General features: G+C 41.1%; 1 protein-coding gene across 1 annotated transcript in view; it reads right to left on the reverse strand.

The window, feature by feature from the left end:
- Nucleotides 1-3,391: 3,391 nt before the first annotated feature.
- The window catches only part of KPNA3 (karyopherin subunit alpha 3), an 89,567-nt gene continuing 79,153 nt past the window's right edge, over nt 3,392-13,805 (reverse strand). The window contains exons 12-17 of the mRNA XM_041731144.1: nt 13,149-13,277; nt 10,682-10,786; nt 10,496-10,567; nt 10,182-10,344; nt 8,238-8,332; nt 3,392-5,988 (exon numbers count right to left, since the gene is read on the reverse strand). Of these exons, the coding sequence (XP_041587078.1) occupies nt 5,890-5,988; nt 8,238-8,332; nt 10,182-10,344; nt 10,496-10,567; nt 10,682-10,786; nt 13,149-13,277 (663 nt within the window). The 3' untranslated portion in view covers nt 3,392-5,889. The remainder of the gene's footprint in view (nt 5,989-8,237; nt 8,333-10,181; nt 10,345-10,495; nt 10,568-10,681; nt 10,787-13,148; nt 13,278-13,805) is intronic.

Genomic DNA, 13,805 nt, shown 5'->3' on the forward strand with positions numbered 1-13,805 from the left:
CATCCGCACAACCCAGCGGGACCGCCAGGTCCCGCCCTTCCCCAGCTGGGTCACCTCCGGCCATCACCCTGGACCCTTGCGTCCCCGACTCCAGGTCCTCAGCCGCCAGGCATCTCCCAACCGCACGGCGGCTGCGGGGCCCGAGCCGTTCACCCTGTCACCACTCGGCGTCGGGAGCCCGAGGGCCTTCCCGGCCTGGGCGGGCCAGCAGGTGGCGGCGGGCACACGCGCCTTCCCCGCCGGGGCCCTGTGCAAGGGGACCGGGAGCCCACAGCCACCTTCCCGCCCGGCCGTGCAGTCTCAGCCCCAGGGCCCCGGGGGCCTGCTCCCCCCATCATTCTCACTCCCTTGAACTCCCCACGTGCTCCCCGCCTAGGACCCGGACCCGGGAAGGATACGTATGCACGGTCTGACCTTATTATGACGAAAGCGGCTGAAACCAGTAACTCGGCTTTTTACAAATTCCTCTACTTCGGTTTGACAGTGTAAGTGCCTAACTAGTGGGTCAGAGGGGGCCGAGGGCAGGGCGCCCGGGCGGCTACTCGATCCCGAGTCCAACCGTGAGGAGGCTGGTGGCACTGGAAGAAGTCGCCTCCACCTTAAGAGATTGAAGTGTCCGGGGAAATGGGATGTTCCTTTCCGTTGTACCCAGAAGCTCGTCGTGTCACATGGTCACGGGCCTTCGGGATGCCCAGAGGGACCGGAGCCCATCCCAGGCCCGGCTGCTTCCACACTAGGCCGCGTGGGGTGGCCGGGCCGAGCACCGCAACCCACAGGAGCAGCCCTGCTCTCCTGCTAACGAGGAACCCCGAAGGGCTTGCTTTATAGGGAAGTCGCTCAAGAGCGGTGCTTTTTTTTTTTTTTTTTTTTAAGATTTTTATTTATTCATGAGAGACGCAGAGAAGCAGGCTGGCTCCCGGGTGTCCGGGATCAGGCCCTGGGCTGCGGGCGGAGGCCCCGCGCCTTGCCCCGCAGTGAGACGGGAGCTGGTCGCCGCTGACGCCTCCCGCAAGGTGGACAGGCTCCCCGCGACACACTCCTCGGCCCCCAAGCTCTGACTCCGCTCCCGCGGGGGCGGCTCTGCAGCCTCGGCCAGCCTCGGAAGCCCGCTCCGGTGTGTGCGAGCCACACGAAGCGCGCCCTTCCCGGTGCAGCCGCTCCACCTGCCCGGCCCACGCGGGACTCGCCGGAGGCCGCGGTGGCGCAGGAGGCCCTGCGGGGACACATCCTTCCCGGCGGGACTCCCCGCCGTCCCGCTGCTTTTGAGCATTTTTGATAAACCCGTGAGCGTCGGTGGGGCCGGGCCGGGGCCAGTCTCAGATGCTCAAAGGCGCGCCCTGCAGCCGCTGCCACCCGCCGCAGCCTTCCCAGGGAACTTCAGTGTCTCAACCACGAGGCCTGACAAACGCTGCGGTGTGGACACGGGTGGTGTGGACACCGCGGGCGATCAGCACGCAGGCCTATTCCGCACACCTTTCCTTGGCCACAGGATACGTTCGCGGGGCTTGGTGGATCCTCCGTGTTCCCGTCTCTATCCCAAGTCCTCGGCAGCGGGTGGGCCTGGACACCAGGGGCTCCCGGGAGCGCGGGCTCCGAGTTCTCCGAAAGTGGAGAACGGACAAAAAGCGCATTTTTGTCTCCTCTTTTTATCTGACGCATCCGAGCCACGTCTGCGACTGTTTACACAACACAGAGGCACGACCGAGGCTGTCACTGGAGCCGCGAAGTTGTCTACGGACATTCCTCTGGGCCGGTGGTTCGCGCGGGCAGGCTTGGCCCCCCAGGGGACACGTGGCAATGCCTGGAGACTGGCTGTCGCGACGGGGACTGCAGAGGTCCTTAGAGGGCACAGCCCGAAGACGCTGCCCAACATCCTACAACGCAAAGGTCAGCCCCCCAACGACAACCGCCGCCTCCAATGCGAGTATCGCAGGGTCTGAGAGACCGGGACTTAGGTCAAAGTTAGGGGACGGTGTCACCCGGAGGCTAAGGGAGGTGCAGGGGCCACGTTCTCACGTCCTCGTCCCACACACTTTCCTCGGTACAGTCGGGAGCCCCATCCGTGCGGGGACACAGACCCCCGTCTCCGGGTGCCACGGAGACTCCCCGTGGCACTGCTCTGTGGCCACCCGACAGACCACAACACTGACACAGGCGCCTTGAGAACTTTGGGGGCCCGGGTGCTGGGCACACGGAGCAGCCCTGGGGGCGCGCACCTTCACACTCGCAGCTCGGTGTGGAGAAATCATACTCCCTTTCTCCGAATCGATTTAATTAAAATTCCCCAGTTCAACTAGGGCCAAAGAAAATTCATAAGCAGGGGCGCCTGGGGGGCTCAGTGGGTTAGCAGCTGCCTCGGGCTCAGGCCACGATCCCGGGGTCCCGGGGTCCCGCCCCGCGGACAGTCCGCTCCTCTGCTCTCTCTACCTGCAGCTCTTCCTGCTTGGTGCGTGCTGCGCTGACAAATCAAATCTTTAAAAAAAATTCATAACCGTCACTGTAAGACAACGGACATTCACGAATTCCCACTTGCAATAATTAAGTAATTAATCTTCCGAGGAGGACAGCTCTTCTGAAGGAAATCAGGGCAAGCTTACAGGAAGGTGCGATCGCCTTTACTTCCTCACACGCACGGACTTCTTCCAGTAATAATCTGCAGCGGCATTATTCAAAGTAATAATATCCGGATACTCCATAGTTGTTCTAGTGAATCCCAGATTTCATTTAGAGCCACCACCTCTGTCTCACAAGTTAAAACTCCCCAGTTTACTTCGATGACGAAATCTTCCAGTTCCTCGTTCTCAAGGATCGGGCAGGCCGTAAAGTTTGGCTTTGTCGTCTCATGGAAGTCATAACCAAGCCATTTTCCCGAACAGCCTTCCTAAGTCGCAGCAGCTAGACCTGAGGCACGCAGGGAGCGCGCCCCAGGACGAGGACGACAGCAGGGGCCAGAGGGACGCAGCTACAAGCCGGGGAGCGCCGGGCACTGCTGTGGACCCCAGAAGCCGGGAAGAGACAGAGAAGGGTCCTACCCCAGGGCCCCCGCAGAATGCCCCAGGCCCGCACCCCGATTTCTGACTTCTGGCCTCCAGAAACGTGCAGCAGCAAGTTCCTACTGTTCTAAGCCACCTGGTTTGCGGTGCTGTTAAGGCAGCTCAGGAAATGAATAAAGATTTGGGTATTTCTTATTTGTCACAAAATACTCTTAAATCTAACACTGTTACTGTCTGGTTTGTTACAGTGGAAGACGGATATTAAAATACAATGAAGGAGTAATTCATGATTTGCCTCCATTGTGGCTGATGTGCAAAAAATAGTTCAAATTTAAATTTAACCACACAGAAAACAAAACTAGGAAATTGAGAAACTGTTAGAAATAAGTTCTCCAATGTTTTATCGTATTTGATAGCAGCTTTTTTTATTGGTTACAAAACCTAAGCCCATATACAAAATTAGGAACACATTTAGATGCCTCTTTTGAAAGAACGTTTTAGTCTTTTTTAACTGAGTTTAAAAAAAATAAAAACAATGCAATTTTTCAACACTGTTCTGAAAACTTAAAAGTGCAGCAATATACTTAGTTTCCTTTGTCTACGAAATGGTGCAATTCCAATTCCAAACTGATAAGGTCACAACAAATTGAATCAAGCAAATGCACACATATGTCTGCACTACTTGATGCTAATGTTCACTTATGTTGTTAGTTCGCACTTAAAACACAAGAGGAAATAGGAATCGGCACAGTAGAGGCCCAATTTAATCTCAATGTGTGCAAAATTTAAAAGGTAACTGTAAGGAGTATGGAGAGTCCAGAAGAAACTAACCTGGAAGGGGTACAATTCACAATATCAAGAAGATTTGGACTTTAAGGGTTTCACCGAAGTTTGTGACCTTAATTAGCTTTGACTTTGTTATTCCTACTTTTAGTGAACACCACACAGTTTCAAAAATTTCGACTACAGTGTCTGAACAGGATGCAGTTACCATATGAAGCTTTAACTCAAAATTTGGATAAAGAAAAAAAGGCACAATGAACTTCAACTCAATTTTATGTGCACAAGAGTTGAAAAATCTGAGCCACCTTAAAGAGAAATTGATTCTAAAATTTATAAAACCTATAAATAATCAGAGGCCAAACCACTATATTAAAACAGATTCTCTAGCAAGTAAAAATCTTGCAGTTTAAACATACGCTTGTATCCATTTCAGATACAAGACAAAACTCACTCTTTAAAGTGGCTCCACCTTGGCAGATACATATATTTGTAATGAATGCACACCTGCTATGTGTTGTTTATCAGTGAAAACACCCCAGCTGATTCACAAAGCTCTGATGGCATCGGTCTCATCTTCATCACAGTAAATACACCCCCCACCGGATACTAAATTAGTTCAGATTTTCTATCCCTTCACATCAATGCATTGGGAAATTATACCCAGTAAACGATAGCAACAAAACCATTTCTGTGACAGCATAAATTGTTCAGTTTAAAAGTTTTCAAATCCATATCCTTTCATTAATAACTGGGTCAGACAATTTACCAAAAGCAAGGACTTTACATAGTAATACCAGATTTTGCAGAACCGCTGAAAGATCACTGCAAATCAGGTTTATGTCAAATAACTGCAGATTACTCCTCTACACAGATCCTTGTCTGAATCTTTTAATATATGAATATGCTTTTAGAGTAGGATCTGAATTAACTTTCCCAATACTCAAAGAATGAAGTTTTATAACACTTCTAGATAGTTGCTGGTTTGTTGCCAACCACATTATCAAAAGCACTGGTTACTAAGTAAAAAATATTTTAAGACTAAATTACAGTAAACATGAAAGCTCCACAGTTTAAACCCAATATAAATCAACCATATCCAATTATCAATTTAAAACAAAAAATATTAACTCCTGAAAGCTGAAAGCAAGATTTTTTTAAAATATCACTAATCGGTACTTTTTAGACCTTTGTTTTTTGTTATTTTGTTTGTTTGTTTTGTTTTCTTTATGGTCAGGGACTCTTGCTTTCAACTTCACCAGAAGTTCAAGTCCGTAACAGGTTGCAGCTCAGGTAATATACCATGCACAGCATTTGATTACTTCAAAACAGCAGGAACACACAGGCTGAAGTGAGTGGTCAAATAGGGCTTGCTGTTCTCAAAAATTAGGTATAATGGCGAAAGCATTACCATCCATAGCTAAAGTTCTTCCTCCAACCCTGGCTTCTGAGGCAGATAATAAACACATCAATTACTGGTAGATGAAGCACAGTTTTTTTTTTTTTGTTTTTTGTTTTTTTTTTTTAGACTTATCTGTTTTAATCAATAACCAAGTTTCTTTTTTTAAGTTACTTTTTTTGTGTGTCAGTTAGTTCCACCAATGAAAATCATTTGGCTTGTACTTTAAAATCTATTCTTCCACATAAAGAATATGAAAATATGTTTGTGGAGGACAATGATGGAGGCTCAGATCAGACTGCACCTCTTGAAAGTCTTCCAACGTGTATATGCATCATACCAAAGTGTCTTGATCCACAGCGCACCGTTTTCCAAAGGAATATCAAGTGGGCAGCTGACATGCCACCGCTACGGAATATTCTAAACTGGAGACTGCAGTTGTCAGCGTGTGGCACCCGGGAACAGGGAAAAATAGGGTAGTTGAGATTGTTAAGGAGAATTCTAAAACAGTTTAGGAAATCATGCATATGCATTTACAGTCCATGTGATAGTAACTTTTGGCAACTGCAAAGTGACTGAGACATGGCTTGCTTTAGAAGCATCAAAACGAAGAGGCATGTGTGTTTTGGAGCCTTTTGTTGTTGTTCTTCTTGTCATTTGGTAGCCGTCTGGTGGTGCTTCGTACTGAATTGGGAAAGATGCTGCACTCAACTGAACTCAAAAATTAAATTCTTTTGTTTGAAGGTTGGCTGTTGGGTCAAAGTTGTAAGTACCTCCTTGTGTTGCTTCGGGAATGAGGCTAGGATCTTCATCAATCTATAAAAAAAGCACACAAAAAATATCCTTATTATGTTAAGATACTAGATGTTGTGGTATAAGCAAATCTTTCTTCTTATGAGAGAATTCTATACAAATGTTATAATCATTCTTTCTTCTTTTTAAAGATTTTATTTATTTGACAGAAAGAGTTTGAGAACATGAGCGGGGGGGGGGGGGGGGGGGGTAGGAGAGGAGAGGGATAGGCAGGGGCCACACATAGGGCTTGAGCCCAGGACCCAGAGATCATGACCTGAGCCGAAGGCAGACACTTAACCAACTGAGCCTCCCAGGTGCTCCTGTTGTAATTATTCTCTATGTTTCAATCAATAAATAAAAACAAGTAAATCAATAATAATAATAATAAATTTAACTTTTTTTTGAGGATTTATTTATTTTAGAGAGAGAGAGAGAGAGAGAGAGAATGAATGGGGGGAGTGGCAGAGGGGGAGAGAATCTCCAGCAGACTCCCTGCTGACTGTGGAGCCCAACATGAGGGCTCAATCTCACGACCTTGAGATCAGGACCTGAGCCCAAATCAAGAGTCCAAGAGTTGGATACTCAACCAACTGAGCCATCCAAGTCCCCCCAGTAATTTAACAATTTAATTAAACTGAACACATATAAAAATTGCTCCATTCTTTTTTTTTTTTTTTACCTCCTCCCTCATCCATGCCTCATTCTTAAGTTTCTGTATCTGTAGATTTATTTTACTCATCTCAACACACATCATTTCTATAGTTACAGTTGACCCTGAAACGACACAGGAGCTAGGGGAACCAATCTCCTCCCCAAAGCAGAGTCAAAAATCCAAGTATAACTCCTGACTCCCAAAACTTAACTATTAATAGCCTACTGTTGACTGGAAGCCTTACCAATAATATAAACAGTTAACATATTTTGTACATTATATGTATTAAATACTGTATTTATTTTAAAAGATTTTATTTATTTATTCATGAGACAGAGACAGAGAGGCAGAGACACAGGTAGAGGGAGAAGCAGGCTCCCTGCAGGGAGCCCGACGCGGGACTTGATCCTGGGGCTCCAGGATCACGCCCTGGGCTGAAGGCAGGTGCTAAACCGCTGAGCCACCCAGAGATCCCCAATACTGTATTTTTAAAAGATTTTTAATTTATTTATTCATGAGAGAGACAGAGAGAGAGGCAGAGACACAAGCAGAGGGAGAAGCAGGCTCCTTCTGATGTGGGAACCTGATGTGGGACTCGATCCCAGGACCCTGGGATCACGACCGGAGGTGAAGGCAGACGCTCAACTGCTGAGCCACCCAGGTGTCCCTAAATACTATATTCTTATAATGAAGTAAGCTAGAGAAAAGAAAATGTTACTAATCATAAGAAATAGAAAATACATTTTTTGGAAAAGATTCTATTTATTTGAGAGAGGGACAGAGAGAGCACAAATGGGGGGAAGGGCACAGGGAGAGATACAAGCAGACACCCTGCTGAGTCGGGAGCCCCACATGGGGCTCAATCCTGGGACCCTGACATTATGACTTGAGCCAGTCAGACGCTTAACTGATTGAGCCACCCAGGAGCTCCAGAAAATACGTTTATAGTACTGTACTGTGTGTGTATGTGTGTACATATATATATATACACACACCTATATTTGATATATATATATTTTACATACATATACCTGTATTTGATATATATATTTTTTACATACACACACACACCCCCTATTTGATTATTTGATAGTTTGGTAATTATATATATATATGTGTGTGTGTATATATATATATATATATATATATATATATATATATATAATTCTACCTATAAGTAGGCCTTTGCAGTTCAAACACTTGTTGCTCAGGAGTCAACTGTAGTATTTCTTCCCATTTAACAGATTACAAATGCAATAAGAAAAAAAAATTTTTTTAAAGTAATCTCTATGCCCAAGGTGTGGCTCCAACTCACAACCTTAAGATTAAGAGTCTCATGCTTTACTGAATGAGCCAGCAGGTGCCCCCTCAAATAACTGTTTTTATATTTTTACCTTATAATGATGTTTCATACACAGTATTTAAAAAAAATGATTGATGGAAAATAATCATTAATTTTTTTAGATTATTAAAAATAACTGGAAATGCCACTTTAAGAGTATCTGATAGAAATCTATTATAAAATTGTCCTATTAATGATAAAAGGAAAATTCTTAGTAAATTTAGAGTACATATTTTAATGTACATGCAGGCATACCATACTTTAATGTATACTTACATCATCACCAGAGAAATATTGATCTATGATTTCAAAAGCTAATTTATATATGTCTTCATTTTCATGTTGCTGTAAAACTTCGATTTTCTCCAAACCTGGTAATAAAAACAAACAAAATCAAACTCTTAGGCATACACACATATAAAAACTGTGTTCATACTAACAATGGAAAATCTGAAAGAACTCAGAACACCTTCCCACCATTACCCAAAGATGACAGTTTTCTAAAAAACAGATAAAACCCTGGGCTGCTCTGGTTTAGGATGAGCATCCCACGAATTCTAAGAGCATCCTCTTAGAAACCCTTGAGGTACCCTGGTATCTGAGGCAGACAGTTAAAAAAATCCACCTAAGCGCTCTATTTGACAGATGAGGAAGCTATGATCCAGAGACGTAAGGGGTTTACTTTGGGTTGCGTGGCAAGTTAGTGATTGAACCTGAACCAAGGCCTCCCCAGACCGTTTTAATGGAAGCACATTATCTTGTATAAGTAGTTTTTAATGTTTCCATTGTTTTCCAAATGTTACTACTTTTATAAAACAAGTTTTCAGAAACTTCATGAATAACTGATATAAACAGAAGACAAAGCTTTAAATTTGAAGTAATTTCTTTCAAGAAAAAATCAAATAGGGTGCTTATATCCTATAGCCACAATGAAACTGGGAAACAACTTTTCACAACTGTAGAATGCCTTAATTTCTGTTCCCAATATATTTACTCGATGCATTAGATGCACAAGTCTATAAATTTAAATTCTTAACAGTACTCTTCCTTGAAATATCTTTTTAGCTAGGTAATTTTGAAATAGTTGCATTTTTTCTTTATATAGTAATATAAAAACCAGAAAAATGGGAATATAAGTATCAAAGATAATGGATGTAAAGTTCTTTATAGAATTATAAAATACTAAGTAAAAAAGTATACACTCCCAAAGACCAAAGCAACTACAATGATAAAAAGCCAAAGACTAACAATTCTGCAGCTTAAACCTTCTGGGGGTAATTGTTCTGAATTAGACTATAATGCTAATTTCAAATTATCTCACAATATCTTAAAACCAGAACGAGCAGTGAATTAATAGTATTAAGATCTACTTCTATGATCATAGATAAAACTCCCTAACATCTCTAGGATAATTTCTTGTTATTAAGAAAAAACTTCTAATCTGAATATTTTATGATGCTATTTTGTTTGCTTTCTCTTAAAAAAATAAACTGGGTCGTATAACTGTACATAATAATCAACACAACATAGAAAATAAAACATGGCAACAGAATGAATTAATTTAAGGTTTAGACAACTTAGTACATATTGAACAGCTACCTTTAAAAATAAAACGTTTTAATATATGTTTCATATGTGATTACCAGAGAAATAATACAATATTTCAAATCACAGTTTTCTCATCAAAATTTCAAAGTAACTTCTGTGGTAGTAAGTTCAACATGCAGCTCTAACAATCCTAAGACTGAAATAAAATAGCTAGATGACTCTGAAATCATTAACCTTTCCCAACAATATGGAATAGTATTTCACAAAGTAAGGTCCACAGAATCACATGGTATTAGGTGTAGCACAAAAAAAGGGTTTCACTGTCATGGAGTCTAAGAAATGTGGAGGTGAACAAGAGCTTGTAAGTTTCTCTACGGTACCTGTTCCCAAGCTTTTAATTTGCTCTCTCGCACTGTGACTTCAAGAGGAGGATTTATGTTACCTAAAAAGCAATGTAAACCTCTAGGAAGGTCACAGAGTTTTTCCAACATACGGACTAATGCTTGCTGGAAAATCCTCCTGGAATGCGAACATAGCAAACAAAGGATAGCAACATACTTTGATGATGGAACAGCAATCTTTCCTGACAGCTTTCTTCCTGATTAGTTGTCTTTAAAGGAACTAATGTTTTAGTGTTCCAGGCTCAACGATTTTTCTTTAATCTACTCTTACCTCCACATTCTTCTATTATCTCAGCTATTGTGCTTGCTTCATCACCAGCCATTATCAGAATGTTTTTCAGACCATCCAGGACCACCTGAACAACTTGAGAATCTTTTACAGACAGTAAATTACAGAATGGTGGTATTACATTCTGCTGTACAAGGTATTCAACCTAGGCAACAAAAGAAAAATTTTTATTTATATAATTATCTTTTCCCCAAAAAGAACACAGCACAGGGCTTATAAACAATCGGCAGCTCCTAAAGATAAAAGAGTAGTATACTTTCCAATATTAACAATCCTAACAGTTTCTCCAAACTCACTTGATCTTTTCTGCCACTTATCGTTAAGTTGCTAATTGCCCAAGCAGCTTCTTTTTGTGTTCCAAAGTCCCCCTGATGGTTAAAAAAAAAAAGAAATGATTACATGAATTTTTTTTGAATTTTTTATTAAAAAAATCTTGGTTATAATATATTAATGGACACGATAAACTCCATAATAAGACTGACCTTAGCAAGCTGATGAATAATCATAGGAATTAATCCAGCATCTATTACAGCTTGAACTTGTTGTTGGTTGCCTGCTGTTATGTTGGAAAGGAACCACACTGCTTCCTATAATTGAACAAGGTTCAGGATACTTTTGTTTGAAAAATTATTTTTAATGTATTTATATTTTTATTTTAATGTACTTTACATATAACAAAATCACTTGAGTTGCATCAGGGGGAATGCATATATAAAAAGCAATTAAGTGACACAGTATCTCTCATTTTAAACAAGTTACAAGGAAACTTCTATCCATCATATTTGGGCCCCATTAATCTAGCATTTATCTACCCACTAAAATATATGCCTACAAGCTAGGCATTTTAGACAATGGTAATATGGCAATGAACAAAACAGACAAAAAACCTTTACTTGTGCAGCTTACATTTTTGGTGCTTAAACTCCCTCTAAAAGATAATGACAGAAATAAATTTCTTAATAGTCTGTTAAAACTACTTCTAAGAAAGGAGAATTGCTTTCTTGTAAAATATTTACTTGCAAGATGTATTTAGAAATTAAGTATCTAATTAGTCGAATGGGTCTATATAACAAATTTTACTATAACCCCAAAGGATTTATAAGTCACAAACCAACAGGTTTTATTTTAGTTTTAGTGTCAAATGTTGTCTCTTCTTCTACAATTAAAAAAGTTAACTGCAGATTTATTTTGCCATCCAATGTGGTAAGATCTTACTAATTGGTAAATCAGTGTTTAGAGTATATGGGTGTTCACTCTAATATTCTTGCAAATTTCCCATAGGTTTGAAAATTTTCAAAAATGCTCAGGGAATATGGGGTGCCTCAGTGGCTCAGTTGGTTAAGTGTCTGACTCTTGATTTTGGCTCAGGTCATGATTTCAGGGTCTTGGGATTGAGCCCCATGTCGGGCTCGGTGCTCAGTGAGGAGTCTGCTTGGGATTCTCTCTCCCTCACCCTCTCCCCGCAAATTGTGCTCACTCACGCACACTCTATCGAATAAGTAAGTAAATCTTAAAAAAAAAAAAAAATGCTGAGGGAATAAAATTGAGTTTTATTCTACTTTGAGGGTCCCATAATGATCCCCAGTGCAAATAACACAAATGCTCAAAGGTGAAAAACTTCTGAGGAGACTTAACTGGCTGCTGAGGCTTAGGAGCTATCTATGCGAACCCTTTCTCTTTCCCCAGTGATAATTTCACTTAGAGCTTATCGATCACAGGCCAGAACTTCTCTGCACCCACTTCTGTCCCGCTTTCTCAGCTCTGTTTCCAATTATGGAATACATTTAGCTGTAAAAATCACCTATATTACTGAAATTTCTACAGTAAAAATTTAACTGGCCCAGAGTCTAAAAGACTCTGCCCTCTTTCCCTTCATTGGAACAAATGTATTCATAAAATGCACTTTTTGACAATATAGTTTTCTTAAGAATCCAACAGTTGAATTATAGTTGAGTAACTATATATAAATATAGCTACGACACAGAAGAAAAGATCAATTTTGCTGGTTTTGGGAATGGTGGCATTTTAGGCAGAAAAAACTACATTAAACTAAATGCAAATCAAAACCACCAGACATCGTTTCACAGCTACTAGGGTGGCTATAATAATAATTTTAAAAAAGGAATTGGAACCCTCATACAGTGCTTGTGGGAATGTAAAATGGTACAGCCGCTACGGAAAACAATTTGGCAGTTCCCCAAAAAAGCTAAACATAGAATTACCATATGACTGGGCAGTTCTACTCCTAGATATATACCCAAAAGAACTGAAAGCAGAGACCCAAATAGACACTTGCATGCCAGTGTTCACTGCAACATTATTCACAACAGCCAAAAGGTAGAAAAACTCCAAGTGTCCATCAACAGATGAATGGATAAACAGAATGTGACATATATGTACAATGGAATACTTATTCAGCTATATAAAGAAATGAAGTTCTGACATATGCTCCAACATAGATGAACCTTAAAAAAATTCTGCAATGTGAAATAAGGCAGACACAAAAGGAATAAAGAACTTAAGTATATATTTAACAATTAATAATAAGGTTGTATCTCAAGTTTGAAATTTTTAAAAAAGACGTTTTGATCCTTTAATTTAGGCACTGTCTCTCTTTTGGTCCAATTTAATTTCATGAAGAGATTAAATTATGATCTCTCTGTTTATAAAAGATACCAGCCATCCAATGAGAGATTTCATATGTATTCTCACATACTGGCTACTATTTTACTGGTTTTTGCTACCACCCAATCTATTTACATAAAAACACTGATTATTTTATCAGGGCAGCACTTATAATAAAATACAGAGGTGTTTTGAAATAATTCTCAACTACAGTGGTTTTGAAGAAAATCATGATCAAACCAAAGCAACAGAAAACAAGGGGACAGTTAAAAAGAAAAATACAGAGATAAAGAAATGCACCAGTGAGGCTTTTATATGTCTTACCTTATTTATCTTCTCTTTTGGGTGTGATAAGAGATTTGGAAAGTGTGACAGGACATCACAGTTGAGAACAACCTGGGTCTGCTCATCAGTGCCAGTCACTATGTTGCCAACTGCTCTGAGTGCTGCTGTCTGGGGTGGGGAAAAAATACTTTCTATAAATTTGTTTATGATGAAAGGATTTTGTATTTTTCATAATCCCAAGAAAATGTAAAAATGCAAGGGGTGAATGATTGACACTGTATTCTTAGACAAAGTACTATGTAGAACCGAGAGGCAATTTTGAATTATAAACAGGTCTTATAAAAAAATGGAATTAAATAGAAAAACTATGAAAAACTGCTGAAAAAAGATTTAAAAAAAATACAAAGAAACAAAAATGTAAAAAGTAAAGGTTCATTTTTAACAACTGTCTTTTTATCTATTACTAAATTGTACCACAGAAATATCTTATTAAAGGCTTGGGATGGGCACATATTTCCATCTAGACAGTCACTTTTGCAGAAGTGGAATGAATATCTATCAGCCACCCAACAGTAATTAGAGTGAGGAGAAAGGAGAGAGGAGGAAATGCAGTTTAGGATGCTGTTGCAATTATCTCGAAGGGACAAAAAGACTCTTGAACTGAATCAGTGGCTCTAGACACATAAGGAGTAGATA

This window comes from Vulpes lagopus, chromosome 16, assembly GCF_018345385.1.
Source record: "Vulpes lagopus strain Blue_001 chromosome 16, ASM1834538v1, whole genome shotgun sequence".
NCBI lineage: Eukaryota > Metazoa > Chordata > Mammalia > Carnivora > Canidae > Vulpes > Vulpes lagopus.